We start from the raw sequence: 19,867 nt of genomic DNA, 5'->3' as shown, positions 1-19,867 counted from the left end.
CAAGTTAACCGCGGAACATTCCCAGATTACTTAAGTGATGCGTGGCATAATTACGGATCACTTGAGTGATGCGTGGCACAGTTCCAGAGCACTTAAGCAGCCCGGACACATTTCCAGAGCACTTGAAGGATCACTTAAGTGGCTGTGTAGGGGATTTATCAATAGGGAGAATGTTAGTTCAGGTGCCCAATAACCATCAAAAGGTTTTTTCTGTTTTTGGCGCACCGAATAAGATGCCATTAAGAATATTTCATAAAGGATGGTTGGTGACGTAAGCATCATCCAAACCCCCCTCGTCATCAAAAGTCAGCAAATCGGAAACCCCATTCCCCCCAATCGATGCTGACGTAATACTTGAATGACCCCTAAGACTTTCATTGTGATGGTGATACTGGTGTACATTCACCTCAAGTTATTTCACCTCAGCCATGGATTATTGGCTGAAGTTTAACGGGCATTTCAGACACAGAAGTGATTGAAGAAAGGTTCAGGTTAATTTACTCCAGCAGGACTAATTTTGCCCTGTTCTTCCATCAACAAAAATCTGAACTAATTCTTTTTTTTTCATTGCAAAAAATTTCCCCGTTCGTAAGAATAACTCTTTCGCAAACTGCACTAAAATATACCGATTTCTTCAGTTTCTATGAACTATTAAACTATTAACGGATTTATGGGACACCCTGTATTTTCGAAATCAAAGATGAGAAACCGACGCAAATTTTTTTTTCCTACATGTCACCATAATGCAAATGTTTTAATGAAATATTATTTTCATTATTAAAAATTTCATGAGAAGGCATTTTTTCTCCCGACAAACATTGCTTCCGTAAAGTATCACCGAAATTGATTATCATAAATATTTGAAGAGTAGCCAAAAAGTACTCCAATCTCTTTTGCGCCATATTTTCCAATATCACGTGGTGTTTCTTCTCCACTTCCATTCATATCTCTCCGACTCTGAACAAAATGTAAAAAAAAAAAAAAAAAAAAAATTCAATTCTCAGCCAGTGGGGGGAAGATGAGAGAGATAAATGGCCAATTTGGCGACCATACCACAAAAGCCGAATCTTCGTTGTTGTTTTTGACGGAAACCCTATCGATTGGCCTCCGCTTGTATCATCGAAACAGAGGCGTGGGATCGTTACTCAAAGCCTTCTGTGCTTTTTCGCTGGGTGTACACACACACAAAGTTTAGAAACTTTTCACCGAGGGCAGTGGCGTAAATAAGAGCTATAAGCGGCGTAAACTTTTCTCTTCCTTTCTTGAGGAAAATTATTTTTCCGAAATCTCTTCAACAGAAAGTAGAGCTTATTCTCTGCCTTTGGATTTGCTCTCAGACACTAACGAGACGCGGATAAATCGTGAGAGAAAGGTAAGAAGACATTTGTTATAATAGCCGTGTGCCATTTCTGGTTCAAGATTTCATGTACAATTGTATGAATGAACTTATTTTCAACCTGTACATTGATTTTTCTAATTCACTATTTATTAAAAGCATCATTTGATTGGCAGTTTGAGACATGTTGCGAGAAGTTCTATAAATATGCCATGGAATAGACATGTTGAAATTGATCTTCCTGATCGTATGTAATGCCCAAGCCAGTTTTTTCTTAGTATTATGTATAATTTTTAGCGTTGTTAGAACTTTAACCAGGGAACCATCCGCATTGGCTTCATCATTTTCTCTGACAATCATTATTTGTTAAACGGGGAAGTCTCTTTATCTTAAGATATAATTTACTCACAACCACACACACACGCATAACAACTAACAATAATGTTTTAAGCACGTCTCGCTTTACAGTGTCATTGTTCATTGCTTTATAATGCAGTCAATTAACATCTTCTACAGTTTCTTTGTTGATTATCCAATGGTTTATTGTTACGTGTTGCGTTGAGCCGATCCCTATCATTTAAGTAATGTCGTAAAATATTTCGATAATGTCGTAATTGTTACTAACTTGTCAAGATTGCTATCGGAAAATGTGATAAAATTGCTTGAGTCAATTTTTCTCAACAAATGAGAGAGTTTGTAATTGCTTAGGACCATATTTGATAGCAAATCTTTCACTCGTTTCAAGTTTCATGCTTCTTCACATATTGTGATTCATAAACTTCTGAATTCCATCGCTAGAGGCGCTGCAACTAACTATATTTGGTCGGGGTGATCCCCCCCCCTCCACCTGATGATTTATTAGCATACATAATAAAACGTGCCTTTTTCCCCAATGGTATACGCCTTTTGATCCGCATTTTTTCCCCCGGTTATTTTAGTTGCGGTAATTACTTTCATCTCCTGCGGGAGTCAATTTTTATTATCACTAGAATACGAACAGAATTCAATTCGTTCATCACATTCAATATTTTTATTTTCGTGGTCCACCACGTTCTAGCCCGATTGGGGAATATGCTAAAATTGCCCGACGGGGATAGAGTACCCCGTATATAAGTTGAGAGACGTCTTATTTCTTTTCGAGGATATTTCACTTTTATTTCACATAAAATATTAATTTTGATACCGTTTTTTGGTTTCACTCCTTTAGCCCCACGTCGTTTGTTTTCAAGATTTCGATGACTCATAGAAACGCAGGGTTCGTTTCTTTATGGAAAAACCAAGAATATCTATGAATCTTTTTCATATTCTTGGCCTGAACAGAAAATTTTTACGCTTACACGGTAATGTCTCGTAATAGCTCTAAGAGCCAGAGGTCTTCAACCTCTCTCTAGTTCCGAGCACTGCCTGTACTCATTATCAAAACAAGAGCACCCTTACGGCAAGTTTGACAGACAAATGACTAAAGAATCAGGATGGTTTTAATTCTTGAATGCAATTTGCAAAAGGTGTTTAGGAGCGTTGATCAAGTGCTCGCGAGCACGGAATCGGACACGAGCACTCTGGGTGCTTCAGGGAGCAACGGGATGAAGATGCCTGCTCCAAACTCACATGCTTTCAAGAACACTAAGTCAAGTTGTAGGAGTATTTAGAGAGTGTCCAGAAGTTATGTGAATGGGGATCTTAAGCGGATGGTTCATTGTGTGTAGCGATGACAAACTTAGAAAATATTGTTCCGTGATTGTCATATGCCTTATTGGATACAAAACCGTTATAAATGTTTTGTATTTCTAAGTAAATGTTACAAATATGGAAAAATATTGCACGTATGAATAAAAACTATTTTTTTACATCAACTATGAATAAAATTACATTTCATGATAAAATTTAATTCTTATCACTAGAAGTTATAATCATCGAATAAATGTCTGTTTCATATTTAATTAGATAATATTTTGAATAAAATTGAGATTATAAAATCCTGTCGGCAGATGGCGAAGCGTTTAATAGTAAGTGCTTAAAAAATACACCATTAAATACAAATCAAAGTTATTTGTAATTTTGATTTTTATATTCCCAAACACTTTTGTACGTATGTGACGATAAAATTACTTTCATAAATGCTCATAATATACTCACATATTAAGTAATGTGAATCAAATAATAATTTTTTTTTTGCCTAGTGGCGCTTTTGAAGTGCTTTGGTGATATAAATATCGATATGAGCAAAATGAAAAAGTAAATAATTGAATAAAAATCTTGAACAGTTCAAACTTCGGTGATGGGATCAACAATTATAATTATATGCTAGTTACAGATGGATCTGACTCCATAGGAAAATAACAACGTCACTAAATCCTCGGGATTAAGAAGAGGATAAAGACAAAGAAATATCCAAACTAATTTTTGTACTATAAAGTATGTATCTCCAAGCTTCTGTCTACAGATGAGTGGTAGGAAAAAGAAAAACAGTTCCTATAGGAACTATGTTTCTCTTTTTCCTACTAGTGATTCCCAACATTGGCGTTGGAATGTTCTGGGGGGGGGGGGTGGTAGAAGCTACGGGTGTAATAGGATCCTATGGGTTAGATTGCATTGGGGGCGATGATAGGAAAACATTTCTGTAGAAGGGAGCGATGGGACAAACGTTCGGAAACTATGCTATAGGCCGATATAAGACCAAAAATCTGGTAGCTATAGAACATAGTTTCCCAACCTTTTTTGTCCCATCGCCCCCGTCTTCAGAAATTTTTTCTCCCATCGCCCCCCCCCCCAACGCCATACAACCCATAGGATCCTATGTTAAACCCGTAGCTTCTACCGCCCCCCTGAAACATTCCATCGCCCCCAAGGTGCGTTAACTCCCACGTACGTTGGGATTCACTGCTATAGAATGAAAGCCCTATCATTTATAAAGTTACTTTCGATTTCTCAAAAACTTGATTTCTAGACATATTTCTTCTTAAATCTGACGATTCAATTGAAACAATAACCACCAACTAAAGTATAATGAATCATCAGGGAAACGGTGATGTGCTAGATACTTAATTTCGCAACAGACCCGAATAACAATGAGCCATCATCAAAAACTCGATGATCGATCTCTTCAGTTAAATCTCCAAATTTTTAATGGACGGACATGATATAGTTATTGTTATTTTTTCAAAAGAAAATAGGCGTTCATTTTACGGCCAATAATGCTCATTACAAAAAATTGCGATCAATGAATGGCAAAATTTTCTTTTAAACTGATCAATTAATGAATATACCTATGCATCTGCTTGCGTTCGAAAGAATTTCCTTACGTGCTTAAAGGGCAAAGAAAACTTTGTTCCGTCGTAATTGATGCCGTTAAATGAAAACCAGGTTTTTCCCACGAAAAAATAAAACGGGAATTGCGCTTCTGGAATTCGGAATATGCTATTTCGTAACTTGAGAGGACAAAAAGAGGGAAAAAAACTTCCAGGAGAAAAATATCTTCTTTCGCTTCCCTATTTTTTTCCTCCTCCTTCCTTATTTTCATTTCCCGTTTTCTCGTCACAGTGTTTCTTTTATTGATCCTGGAAAATTCCTGGAAGTGTTTCTAAAAACGTCGACGAACAAAACAAATACATAAAACGAAACAATTCATTGCTATTTTTGAAATTATAGAATGGCAAGTCTCCAGGCGGAGCGTTAGGATTTAATTTTTTTCAAAAAAAATAGAAATAGTTTTCTTTAAGTGTAAGTGAATAAAACATGATTTTTACATCAAACCAATTCGTACTTTTATCTGAAAATAAAGGAAAATAAAATACAGGGTGTTTATAATTAAAGTTCCCCTACTCTGTGATTACTTTCTTTTCAAAAACTACTCATCCGAATACATCCAAATTTTTACGACATCTTAATGAGACCATGGGAGAGAGATTTGTGCAGTGAATAAAATAGTTCTTTTTTTGAACACCAGTTGAATAAGTGTGGTTTTTTGAGGAATTTTTCTGTTTTCCCCCATGAACCATATAGCGTATATACAATTTTCAATCGAATCCTGAGGTCTGAGTAGCTTCGGTATACTGGCAGTGCTCAGGCCAATGTAGCATCCTCCAGTATACTGACACTACTAAACCATACATGCACCTCGTCCATATTCTTCTGAGGGACTTCTAACGAACTGGTACATGTTGGAATGTGTGTGTACTTATAGTGAACCTTCCGTGTAGTTTGTTTCTGTGCAATGCTTGCTATGTGTAGTGCTGCCATCTGCAATAAATTTTTTCAAACTATGAGTTTTTTCTCAACTCATAGTGAGTGAAGTGTAATGAATGAATAATTATACCGTTGTGTAGGCCTTTTGCTCTCTGCGGCGTGACCTTTTTAAGTATACTGACGCTACTCCGACCAATATAGCGCTCGCTCGTTCTGGAGGAAGTATTCTATTGAAACGTAAACTATATACGCGATATGTACCATGGAGGAAAAAGGAAAGTTCCTTTAGAAAGTGTCATTTATTCACTTGGTGGTCAAAAAATGAACTTTTTTCATTGCGTAAATCTCTCTCCCATGGTCTCATTAAGATATCCTGAAATTTTAATCGAGATCTTTACTTTAATTGCAATCACCGTGTACGTTCATAAATTTAATGTCATGCCTATTCACTTGAGGTAAATTCACATTCCATGGCAACTTTTCGTAGTGATGGTGATAGTTGCTTAATTGTGATGGAATTTTTGAATCGGAAGATACAGGGTGTTTATAGTAGAACTTCCAATTTTTGAAATACCATGACTTGGATAAATAGATAATTTTAAAGATAAAATAGGGATTTCGTTTACTGAGAAAGCCTGGAATTTCTTAAAATACGCCATTTTTGGGGAATTAGTCATCACTTTAGGTAATTGATGGCGCCACAACGCCACGAACTGCGATGTCTCCTTTGCAAACATAGGGCAGATTGCACTGAGATGGATTTGAAATGGTCGTTTGCTTTGAATGGCAATAGTATGACAAACGTGAAGAGTGTAGTTTAAAGCAACTTCCCTGATATGTATCTACTACTGCTACTACTTAACCCATATACATGCACTTCGTACACATTACTCTGCGGAATTTCCGATGAATCGGTATATGCCTGAATATCTGTCTCAAGTGCATGCGTGGCCCAAACGTATTTATGTTGTCTGAATTGTGCTTGTTCCGTTTTCCACTGTGTGTAGCTACCATCTGCCTTCATATTTGGAAAAGGGAATAACGAGTGCTTGAACTTTCTCGTCAATAATGATTTCGTTCATTTTCTCCTCACAGACAAACTGTTCAAACAGATACAGCGTTTCAGGAGTCTTACCTGCAAACGCTCCCATAGTATGAGGCTACTACTTCACCAAACACCAACTCTGGCCATATCGTTATATTGCAATTTACTACCATTAGTGAGATGGGTTGGAAGTGAAGGCGCTGTCTATCGGTGATGATAGTATGAGACTGGTTCTGGCAGCAGTTAAAAATGAAACTAACTTTGCAAATTGTCATGTATAAACCTTCTGAGGCCTGTTCCCAGCAAAGTCTGTTTCATGTTTCCTCCAACTGTGATTTTTGTTTCAGGCCATGCCATCTCAAAGTTGAGCAGTCATTTCTGAAACACCCTTGAAATAGCTCTTATTCGTTGATGAGGTTTTGCAGTTGGCTAGAGGACCTCCTCCTAACCAGATCATGGTTCGCTGCTCTGTTTCAATGCTGATACACAGAGTGATTGTACTTAAAGTTCCCGTACTCAGTAGTTTTTCCGGAGATGTCCTGGCCCGCGTGGGGGGCGAAGTGCTTACGTTGCTTCTTGCAACATAGCTTGGGTGTCTCGCGGTTTCTCACGTTCTCCAGTCGTTTTTCTGAAAAACTGCTTATCCGAATGCAGTCATATTTTTAGGATATTTTGATGAGACTATGGTAGTGATATTTATGAAACGTTAGAAGAAAAAAAAAAAGTTCAATTTTCGACCACCAGGTGAAAAACTGGAGCTTTTGTTTTGTATTGAGTTTTCTTTTTCCCCGTGGAATATATCTGCATATATAAAGTAAAATGTCCTGACTGATTCATCATCGCCGAGCCGGGACCGCTGAAGCTGTCAATACCAAATTTGGTCAACAATTGTTTAATTACCCACACAATTCATTACAAATACATTGAACATTGAAGGACCGGACGCACCCCGGTCCTTCAATGTTCAATGTATTTGTAATGAATTGTGTGGGTAATTAAACAATTGTTGACCAAATTTGGTATTGAATTTTTTTTGAATTGAAGCAATTTGCCACAACAGGCAAATTGCGCAACGAGGTGGCTGACTTAAGAACATCATGGATCCCCAGAAGAGAAATTATTCCTCTCTGAACAAACGTTCCAGTATCACAGGCATCTTCAATCCGTTGCTCGCGAGCATCTCCGTGCTCCCTGAAGTACCCAGAGTGCTCGATGCTCGTGAGCGCTTGATCAACATTCCAATTAAACACCTTAGAGCAGTGGCTCCCAACCTTTTCAGTTCACGTACCCCCAACTGGCTCGGTTCGTTTCTGCGTACCCCCGACCCCGAATCCCCCAGGCATCCGTACCAACTAATCTGTTTAACCCATTGCAGATTCCGAAAACTTTTCTAAAAAGTATATATTGAATTAAAGTAAATGGTATATTTTTTCATTATATAGTTTTTATTTCTGAAGTAAGCAAAAACAAATTAACACAAAGATTGGAAAAATAACTAATGTGATATTTGGGACTCTATTGAATTACAAAGTTCTGAAAAATTAGGCTCAAAAGAGGATAAAAACAAACTCAAATCCGGAGCTGCGTTCAATTTGCTTCTATATTTATTTTTTTATGTGAGTATACGAAGAAAACGCGCGTTCAACAAATGCTAACAGAAACATTATGGCTTTTCTAGAAAATCCAATGTATTCGACCACGGCGAGCCCAAAAACTGACTAGGTTCACTATTACACTATTGAAGAAAATCTTCAGAGTGGTATCTGATGTGAGCTCTAGTAATTTCTCCTTTTCTGGAATCAACAGTGAAGCCGGTTCAAAATAGTCTTCTTGGTAGGATTCACCTTGATAAAGTTGACAACTTTGACCGCTTCATCAAAAACGTTTCGCAAATTTAGAGGCAAAGGTTTCGATGCAGGACTGTGTCTGTGAATGTAGCAGTGATTCCATTTCATTTTGGGGGGCGACTTCGGCCACGCGAAGGCCTGAGTAGCAACCTTCCGTGGATTTTCCTCCATCTGTGATGAGCCCAATGCATTTTGCCCAATTGCATTATCACTGTGCTCTCAACATCGTCTGCCATGTCCTGTACTACTCGAGACACCGTGTTATTTGATAGAGGTGTTAAACTCATTACATGAGCACTTTCCTCTGCAAGTGCATGCATCTGACAGCTTCTTTGAGAGAGATGCACGGTGAAATCAAATTTTCACCAATGGTGTGATTTTTTTTTCCCCTCGTCTCGCAATACGATAGCCAATGAGGTAGGAGGCCTCGGTAGCTTTGACAGATTCACTTTTGACAGATCAAAATATGTTTTCACGTTTACAGGTGCACGGTACTCCATTTTGGCGTTTCAGTCAACTTCCGCTTCTGCACGGATCCAGTTTTTAGCCATTTGGTGCTTGGTAGAAAAGTTGACGTAAAAAGTTGTAGGAATAACACGCACGCGCCTCGATACGAACACACACAGCAAAAGTTTTATAAACACAAAAATTAATTAATTCTTTGTTTTCATGCACAGCCCGGCAGGCGTCAATAATCAAATAATCTAAAACGCCGGAGAGGAGGGAGTGCGCGAATACAGATCACAGGTTGGGCACGGCGAGTGATCCCTTCAGCGGACGCTACCCCTCTGTTATAGAAGATTCTATTGATAAGGAGGTTAATATGTATTACTACTACTTAACCAAACACCAGCTCTGGCCATATCGCTATATTGCAATTTACTGCCATTAGTGAGATGGGTTGGAAGTGAAGGCGCTGTCTATCGGTGGTCGCCTCGAGTTCGTTAGGGAAAATATCTTATCTATATCCTCCCTTGGGTTCGAACCCAGGAAACAACCTTCACGATGGCAGACGAGCATCTTACCACCATGCCACTTGGGCACTATTAATATATTAATACTGGCAACATTAGTAAAAACCTCTACCTAGTTTTTGAAATTATTTTTAATCTTTTGTAATTCTTCTTGTTGTTTTAGATGGGTGGCCGCCATTACCATTTTTTTTTTCGCGTATCCCCTAGCGGCCTCTCACGTACCCCTGGGGGTACGCGTACTCCCGGTTAGGAACCACTGCTTTAGAGTAATTGCATTCAAGGGTTGAAATCATCATCATTTCACATGCATTCGTATATTACACTTTTCGTAAGGGTGCTCTTCGTTTGATGATGGGTACAGGCAGTGCTCGCGACTGAAAAAGGGTTGATGACCCCCTGCCCCTGCAGTATTACATCATCATTCAACGAGATAAAAAATAATGACGTCCTCTTCTGTTCAAGCTTATTACACGCGTATTGCGTCGGCCGTTATAAGCAAATTGAGTGAAGAAGCAGATAAATACAGTTGGAACTTATGTGTCGTGTTATACGTCCGGCCGGATGCAAAACCACGGATCGGTCGTTTCTGAAAGGGTGCTCTTGGCTGCAGTTTCCGGAAAATTGATCTTTTCTGGATCCCGGAGAGATAACTAGAGAGAGAGAGAGAGAGAATCCGGAAATTGGGCCATTTCACTCCGCAAATTTCACGGGCGAGGAGAATATTTCCGGGACAAGTATTCCATTTAGCATGTTGATAATGATGACGATGGCATTCGCGGCTTTCCATTCCATGTTCGGTACGGTGCAGTAACTCTACTTTACATGATGTTTCAACATTCATTCCTTTCCTGTTCTTAATAGGGTTTCCAATCGTGCAACCGGGAGTAGAAAAAATATATTGAATTCTGTAAACAAAGCATTGTGTGATCAATGGGATCACTGAAGTTTTACGTCAGCATCGAAGGGGAGAGGGGGAGTTCGGGTGTTTGCTGACTTATGATGACAAGTTGGGAGGGGGGGGGTTGAATGATGCTTACGTCATCAACCGCCCTTCATAATGATATGAAATATTCTCAATAAGGCATCTCACTCGGTGCGCCCAAAACGGGAGGAAACCTTCCGCTAGTTTGTGGGCACCTGAACAGACATTCTTCCTATTGGTAAGTCCTCTGCAGAGTCACTTTGGTGATCTCTAAATGTTCCGTGGAGACTTCAAGTGATCTGGATATGTGTCGCGGGCCGTTCAAGTGCTCTAGAAATCTGTCGTGGGCCGCTTAAGCGCTCTGAAACTATGCCGCGCTTGACTCAAGTGATCCCTAATAATTACGGATCATTTGAGTCACGCTCGGCATTATGCCGAGGGTCACTTGAACATTCTGGAAATGTGTCACATAAGTGATTTGTGAATGTTTCACGGGCCTACCTGAACGATCTGAAAGTGTCATGAGATTACCTAAGTGATCTGAAAGTGTGCCATGGGCCTTCCTTAGCGATCTGAAAGTGTGCCATGTGCCTACCTGAGCGATCTGAATGTGTGCCATAGGCCTACCTGAGCGATCTGTAAGTGTGCCATAAGTACTAGAATAGTGCCACGGGTAGCTTAAGCGATATGTATATGTGTCGCTTAGTTCATTTTTACAAAATTAGGTTTGAGGTGGCGGGCTACATTTGGTTTACGGGTCATGGGTCTAGCATAAATGGCTTAGAGCACAGTTTCCCAAATTTCTAGTTCCCCATCGCCCCTTCTTCAATTTTTTTTTTCATTCTTATCGCCCCCCCCCCAACTCAAGTCAACCCATAGGATCCTATACTAAATTCAAAGCTTCTACCGCCCCCCCCCCCGGACTTTTGCATCGCCCCCACTTTATATATTGCCCACTTTTGGAAACACTGGCTTAGAGGGTGGGCCGCAACGAATTTTGCTGATTTTTGTTGACGGGGGTGGGGGTAAGAGTCCAAAAATGGCTAAAAAATCTGCCGACATAATACTTGAACGGCCCTTATGTGGCTTTATGAATATCAATTCGTGGATTCAAAATGAATCAAATTAAGTAGTGGTTGTTATTCACCACGTACTACTACTCTAAATCAGGACTGCAAAGCATGGCTCCCCACATGTTGGAGCGGGGCCCCCAGGCTGGAATCTTTTGCGGGCCCCTGTCAGACTTTTCACGGGCCCCCTTCTGCAGTTAAATTATAGGGTGAAAAATCAAAAAAATGACGAGAACTGTCCCGGGCACCAGGGCTAGAGCCCTGTCAGCTCCCCCCCCCCCCGTTTGTGGGGGCCATGCTGCAAAGCTTTCCCAGTCCGGGGCCAAACTTGCGATAATGCTACCTCTCGCTAAGCAGAAATTAGTGCGTATTTGTGTAGAGCAGTGATTCCCAACGTGGGCGATGAAAGGTTCCAGGGGGCGTAGAAGCTGCGGGTATAACATAGGATCCTATGGGTTAGATCGCGTTGGGGGCGATGGGAGAAAAAAACTTTCTGAAGAAGGGGGGCGATGGGACAAAAAAGGTTGGGAAACAATACTGTAGAGCGACCATTTTACCCCTACTTTACGGGACAATCTCATAGTTTTATCCGACTTGACTTACTTTGTGAAAACGTCCCGTTTGTTCAAAGAAGCTCCCATCAATTTTTATTTCTTTCTGAGATCAAGAAGAGCTAAATTTATTTTCATAACATAAATTATAAATTGTAAAATAATAAATTATAAATAAATAAATAATAATAATTATAATAAATTATAAATTTATTGTACTACGATAATTATGGCCATATAATTACGCAAGTCATACAAACATCGTACTTCCTTATTATACCCCACTAGTCGTCATGCTGTAAAACTCGAAGGTCACCAGCTTTATGAATGTTGGGGAGGGGTCCACTCTCGGCATGTCGGGAAAACCGCAGTATGCATTTAATCATCGCAGTATGTATTCAGCCTATTCAATTGATTTTTACAACAAATTAATCAAGAATTTTCCAGCATCTGCTACCCGAATTTCCCGGAATGCCGCAAAATACGGGTTATTCCGGTATCCTGGTTTTCCCGGCATGTTCGGAAATACATATGCCAAATTCAATGTTTTGAGTTGTGAATTAAGTTATTCAAGGATTGAATGCAGTTCTTTTTGAGATGTTTAATTGGAATGTTGTTCAAGCGATCGCGAGTGCGAAATCGAACACGAGCATCGAGCACTACAGGGAGCACCGTGGTGCTTGCGAGCAATGTGTTGAAGATGCCTGTAATAGTGGAACGTGTGTTCGGAGAGGAATAATTTCTCTTCTGGAATTGTGTGGGTAGTTAAAGTAACATTATCACAATATTTAACAGTGTAATGTAAGCATAAATATCCTTCATACACACCGCATAACATGAACGATGCAATTACTGACGTTGCATTTGCGCAACCGCGTGTTTACAATTTTTTTAATTAATTTTTATTAATTTTTTTATTAATTTTTATTAATTTTTATTATTTTTTTTTATTAATTTTTATTTAAAATTTTTTTTATTAATTTTTATTTAAATTTTTTTTAATTAATTTTTATTAATTTTTTTATTAATTTTTATTAATTTTTTTTATTAATTTTTATTAATTTTTTTTATTAATTTTTTTTATTAATTTTTATTTAAATTTTTTTTAATTAATTTTTATTAATTTTTTTCAATTTTTTTTTTCAAATTAATATATTTTTATTAATTAAGAATTTTCCAGCATCTGCTACCCGAATTTCTCGGAATGCCGCAAAATACGGTTATTCCGGCATCCTGGTTTTCCCGGCATGTTCGGAAATACATATGTCAAATTCAATGTTTTGAGAAGTGAATTAAGTCGATTGCGATTTGTAGCAGCAGCATTTCACGGCCAAACCTTAGGATTCAACTCAAGCCAAACCTTAGGATCCAGCGTTATATACCCGTAGCGCTTTTATTTCCCCCCTGGACCATGGCACCCACATCCTGAAGCAGGCTGGGATCTTTTACGGGCCCCCGACCAGACTTTCACGTGTCCCTTTATGATGAATTTATAGCGTGAAAAAACAAAAAAATGATGAAAGTCATCCAGGGCCCCAGGGCTGGAGCCTTGTCAGCCCACCCCTTGTGGGGCCATGCCCTGGACCATACCATCGCCCCCCCCCCCCGAAGGGGACGATATTGCCAACTTCTGGAAACACTGTTCTAGTAGGGACTTTAATCAAGTTCTAACACAACGTGGCGCCTTTGGGAAGATTTCATTAAAGATTCCGCCAAATGCATCTTTTGTGCGAAAGCGACAAGTGATGTTAAACACCTAATGTATAAATGCGAAGCTTGGAAGAAAAACGAAGAGGAGATCAATTTTAAGAATGAAATAAATCATAGCCATTCTGGCACTAAGAAAAAACAAAAAGACTATATGCATAATTCATAGCTACACACATGCTTCATTGGTAGTAGTGTGCTGACAATATGCTAATGTAATAATATGCTGACAATATGCTATTGTGATAAATATGCCGATGTAAAAATATGCTGACAATATGCTATTATAATGGTGTAATAATATGCTGACGATATGCTATTGTGAGAAATATGCCGATGTAAAAATATGCTGACAATATGCTATTGTGATAAATATGCCGATGTAAATATATATTTTTACCACTGTGGTGGTCGAGTGGTTATAGTGCCGGACTCGTGATGCGAGGATCCGGGTTCGAACCCCACAGTGGTGGTCGGCTGAAGTTGGTTTTCTGTGGTTCCCAACTTCAAGGCGCAAATGCGAGCCGATCTCCCCGTTAAAAAGTCTCGCCACAGAGAGCAACAGTCCTACAACGATAAATCATTCAATCATAACACTTCACTCATATTTAGAAAAACTGGGGGCTGATGACAGCACTACACATAACAAGCATTACACAGAAACAAACTTTACGTCAGGTTGCACTACACGTACACGCACATTCCCGCATGTACCGATTCGTTGGGGGTTCGTTGGGGGGTTTCGCGGGGGGGGGGGTGCATGTGTGGTGTAGCAGTAGTAGGTAGGGCTCGGGGATCCATGATGTTCTTAAGTCAGCCACCTCGTTGGGCAATTTGCCTGTTGTGGCGTTGTATTTGTATTGTATTGTATTGTATTTGTAAAAATATGCTGACAATATGCTATTATAATGGTGTAATAATATGCTGACGATATGCTATTGTGATAAATATGCCGATGTAAAATATGCTGACAATATGCTATTATAATGGTGTAATAATATGCTGACGATATGCTATTGTGATAAATATGCCGATGTAAAATATGCTGACAATATGCTATTATAATGGTGTAATAATATGCTGACAATATGCTATTGTGATAAATATGCCGATGTAAAAATATGCTGACAATATGCTATTGTGATAAATATGCCGATGTAAAAATATGCTGACAATATGCTATTATAATGGTGTAATAATATGCTGACAATATGCTAGTGTAATAATATACTGGTGTAATAATATGCTGGTATAATAATATGCTAATCTCTTTCTTTAATGTAAATTGCTTATTGTAAACTCGAGGGGCACCAAATTGCTGCTTGCGAGGGGAGATGTTTATATACAATGATGACGTCACTCTCCTATCATACTAAGGTTTTAACAACTGGCTGTTGCGAAGATATATTTTGGAAAGAGAGAAAATTCAACTGCCCCTGCGGGCAGTGAAAGGACGTGGGTTCGATTCCCCGCAGGGGCAGTTGAATTTTCTCTCTTTCCAAAATATATCTTCGCAACAGCCAGTTGTTAAAACCTTAGATGTTTATATGTATGTTGTTTTTTACATTGAGAAGATAAATACTCCCTCCGGGGAACCCCCGTATGGCGCCTATGATTCGCCATACGGGGTGGTGGGGTTCCCCGGATTCACCGGGCCGGGGTAAGTTACTCATATACACCATAAAAGGCAGCTTTTCTTGTGATTTATAACAATATTTTGGCCAAAATTGGTGGTCTCGAATGGATCCGGATTTACCAAATTTCTATTGGGGGAAATATGGTCAACTTAAGTTTATTTTGCGTTGTATAATTTTGATGTTTTCCTACCGGAATACTTCTCGCTGCCAGAATGTTGTGCTTCATCTGCTCTACAACAAAAAAAAAGATTAGTTTCATTTCGTAATACAGGTTGGACGAAAGGCCCTGGAGACATTTTAAAAATTAATAATAAACAACCAATTGATATAAAATGGTGCGGTTTGCACTGAAATATTTATCTGGGAGTAGAATTAGTATTATTATTATTATTATTATTGTATTTTTTTTAAATTAGAAAAATAAAAGTTTAAATCTCACTCACAGGCGACGCTATAAAACAAAAAACTCGACACAACACAAAAAAAAGAACACAATAAAAACAGTGAATAATTAATGTTTATGGCAATTTTCCTTGTATAAAACTACAATATTTCAACATGAGTCGTCGTCCCCATCAACCCTCTTAGATGTAGCCTGAGCAGAAAAGGGTGCTGATTATTTTTCTTTCTTTTAATTTATCCAGAAAAAGAAACTGTACGCCATGATGACTATTTTAGTGCAAACCGCACCATTTCACGTCAATTGAGATTAATTTGCTGTTAATTTTTAAAGCGTGTCCAAGATTTCTCGTCATTTTCTGGAATTTTTCCGTAGCATAATAATTACACAAGGATGACGTCACTCTCCGCTACCATACGAAGGTTTTTAACAACTGGCTGTTGCGAAGATATATTTTTGGAAAGAGAGAAAATTCAGCGGCGCCTGCGGGGAATCGAACCCACGTCCTTTCACTTTCCGAGTGAACGCCCTAGACCACTAGACTACAGAGGCACCGAATCTCTCAATCTTTTCTTGGAAAAAAATATATATATATATCTTCGCAACAGCCAGTTGTTAAAACCTTCGTATGGTAGCGGAGAGTGACGTCATCCTTGTGTAAGTCGCCATCTGGTGGTAGCGTCAGCAGTTGTGAGCTTGGCCTGAGTATGGTCCGGCCGTCCATGTACGGTCCCTTTCAGTGTACACGAGCTCCAAGGAAAGATTGAGAAATTCGGTGCCTCTGTAGTCTAGTGCGTTCACCCGGGAAGTGAAAGGACGTGGGTTCGATTCCCCGCAGGCGCCGCTGAATTTTCTCTCTTTCCAAAAATATATCTTCGCAACAGCCAGTTGTTAAAACCTTCGCATAACAATCATGTAATACTTTTCTGGATGTCGAATTTTCCTTTTTGAAATATATGAAATCAGATTCCCCAAAAATTGTTTAGGCCCTTATCCTCGAACTTGTAAAGACGGCTGCTCTATCACGTGTATATATATTCACAGTATATGTGCATATGTATCATATGTAAATATCATCATCATCATCATCATCAACCATTTTCAATCCACTGCTGGATGAAGGTCTCCTCTAAATTTTTTCATTCTACTCTGCCTGATGCTTTAGCCATCCACTTGACTCCAGCCACTTTCCTGATCTCGTCAATCCACCAAGGCGAGGAAACGCCTTCTTGGACGTTTAACATCACGGGGTACCAACCCAGAATACTTGTGGGCCATGTGTTGTCCCGTCTTCTTGCAATATGCCCAGCCCATTTCCATTTGAAACGTTTGATTCTTTCCATGATATCATATACCTTTGTGTGGTTATCCAAGTGATTCGTTTTCTGTCTCTTCTTGTGATGCCTAACATACATCTTTTCATTGTAATATCATATGTATATATAAATGTATCATATTCACAGCGTTCCTAAACTTCTCGCAATTCTAATTACTCCTCAGTGTCGTCCGCAGGACATGAGTTGAAGATCATGAGATAGTGTTACGTTCACGGTTTCATTGATGTCGTTTATAAACTTCAAAATCCTAGTATCACTTAAATCTTGACATCAATCGAATGACATTTAAATGCCATCCCTGACAGCGAATGATAAGGATCGGCGCCATGTGCTTTCCCGAAATCTCTACGTCGAGGAAATCTGCTCCGTCCTCTGTAACGTGGAATTCAATAAACTGACAATAACAACTGCGACGGCGAGACAAGCGACGCGATCATCTTCAGATGTTTCTGTAGATGACATGACGGTACGATTCATTTAGCGACGAGTAAGTCTCAACATGAATGCATGCACAGATGACGCCGACAGATCTTCGCTTCTCGGATAAGCTTGACATTTTTCTTTTCGGTTGATGGCTAACGATTCGAAATCGCACAAGGAGGAGACATTGGGGATAGAACAAAACGCGTTCGATAAGAAAAATATCGTAAATTTCGATTTTTTCTCCTCCTCCTCGCAAGACTTATCTTGGCATCCGATTTATCCTTTTGCTATCGGATTCCTTCCCCTATATGCTATCTAATTTTCTCTTTTATAGGTCGCTAAAGGAATTTCTCGGCGTCATTATGGGAACTAGGAATCAGGGCGACTGAGGGCTGAGAAAAAAGAAGAGGCCTGCAAAGAAGAGCTGTGATTAGGTACCAGTTCCTTCTCCAGATACCGCATCAGCAACGAAAATGCCAGAACAGAGTAATGACTACAGGGTAGTCGTATTCGGAACCGGAGGCGTCGGGAAAAGCTCCCTGGTGTTGAGGTTCGTCAAGGGCACCTTCAATGACACCTACGTGCCTACGATAGAAGACACCTACAGGCAGGTGAGCACTATTTATAATATGATATATTATACTTGAAATATTATATTATGTATTATACTTGAAAAAGTGTCATTATAGAGGGATTTATCGTTATATCGAGTATCGTTGTAGCGAGGTTTCACTCCATTGCCACGGAAACTGGGGGGGGGGGGGGGTAACTGTGGACTTCGTCTTATCGGTGCAAAGGGTCTGTGTTTCACAATTAGTAGTTAATGACCGGGCGCGGTAGCCCGGTCATTAACCGGTTTTGAAGTTACCGGTATTGAAAGTTTTCAAAAAGAAAACTTTCTTGTTTCACTGATATTCACAAGGCTGTTCCTTGTTTTGAATTTACCGAAAGATTATGCAAGTATATGAGTGACCAAAAGAATGACCTCGTGAGCAAGAGACGAAAACAGTGACCAACAGGGTGTGAATGCCAACATGTGAACGACCGAAAGATAGTGACGCAGAGGCATATTTACGGTGTGTGGGGGAGGAGCTGGGCTGAGCAGGCCGGGGTGACTAATTTAGAGGAATGAGTAGGCAAGAAAATTAGACTGGCATGGGTGAATGGTGGCAAAATTTGTACAGCCCACAGGCCTCGAAATGATAAATCCGTTTCCGGAAATTGGATCCGGGTGAAGCCCTCATCGGAGGGCACTAAAATTATGTGGTCCTCGTCAATTGCTCGAATTTCCACTGGGAAAAATGAAGCATTTTCCCCAAGTGGCACCTGCTATTTATCAAAGCACCTCATCCCATTATCGTGGAGTGTCCCTATGCACCAAAAAAGACCCTCCGGACCATGCTTGATAGGCCTATATGCGTTGAAACAGTGCCCTGGGGTAGCTTATTAAAGAATCAGGCAATGCATCTCCTTTCTTCAATTCAGAAGCAAACAAAATGAGTGAAATAGCACTCGATGCTTGATAGTTAATAAATACCCTCCTTTGGAAAGCACCCGAAGTGTGATTCTGTTCTGGTTGTAAATCAATTTTTGTTCATCTCTTGCAAACTTTTATGTAAGAGACATAGCCAAAGCTGCGCGCATGCGTCCTGATGTCTAAGTTTAGAAATTTCTGGTAATCCTACTTAAACGCTATCTCGCATACTGAGTACGTAAATAAGAAATAATATCGATACACACTGTGGCACCCCTGCCGTCCAAAAAAACCTGCACAGACCTGTTGTTTCTCTACGCAGAGAATTTCGATATCTGTGCGGAATTAAAAAATATTATGCTACCTCATACAATATAGGGATTGCGCAAAGGAACCCCGCGTACACGCTCATTCTTAGTCATTTTCAGACTCTAAAGGTCCATATTTTGTAAACTTATTAACCATGAACTCATCAACCATAAACTTTTACTAACTTTAAAAAAAAAGCCACGATGAGAAAATGATGATTATCTTAGTCACTTTGTCCATAACCAACAAAACGAGCAAAAAGAAAATTACCTGCCAAAAAATAAATATGCCTTTTAGGAAATAACAAATGCATTACATATTGAGAAGCATCATTAAACTGGAACCCCCTTCGGCCACCTATCAAATAAAAACCTCAACTTTTACTGACTCTTCAATTGGGATTATTGGCTGGTTTCTGATTTATGTGCATGAAAAAAAAATACAGTACGATATTAATGAATTATATATTAATAAAAATATTAATAAATGTATTTTAAAGGCAGTCGAGAGTCACCTTTAAAATCGCATTTAATCTTGTAATCACGGAATTCATTGGAATGAACATATATATAAGCTGAAGAGCCAAAAAAACTGGTACAGGCATGCGTATGCAAATAAAGAGATATGGAACCAATCAGAGTACGGCGCTG

At 39.3% G+C, this 19,867-nt stretch overlaps 1 protein-coding gene across 1 annotated transcript in view; it reads left to right on the top strand.

The window, feature by feature from the left end:
* The first annotated feature begins 1,098 nt into the window (after positions 1 to 1,098).
* The window catches only part of LOC149065314 (GTP-binding protein Di-Ras2-like), a 45,115-nt gene continuing 26,346 nt past the window's right edge, over positions 1,099 to 19,867 (top strand). The window contains exons 1-2 of the mRNA XM_089254148.1: positions 1,099 to 1,372; positions 17,769 to 18,045. Coding sequence (XP_089110274.1) covers positions 17,908 to 18,045 — 138 coding nt within the window. The 5' untranslated portion in view covers positions 1,099 to 1,372; positions 17,769 to 17,907. The remainder of the gene's footprint in view (positions 1,373 to 17,768; positions 18,046 to 19,867) is intronic.

The sequence above is a fragment of the Pholcus phalangioides genome, unplaced genomic scaffold (assembly GCF_987345545.1).
Source record: "Pholcus phalangioides strain wild (caught in Gottingen) unplaced genomic scaffold, Ppha-v1.0 ptg000040l_1, whole genome shotgun sequence".
NCBI lineage: Eukaryota > Metazoa > Arthropoda > Arachnida > Araneae > Pholcidae > Pholcus > Pholcus phalangioides.
The sequence above is the reverse complement of the archived record's forward strand: the minus strand, read 5'-3'. Positions and strand labels throughout refer to the sequence as shown.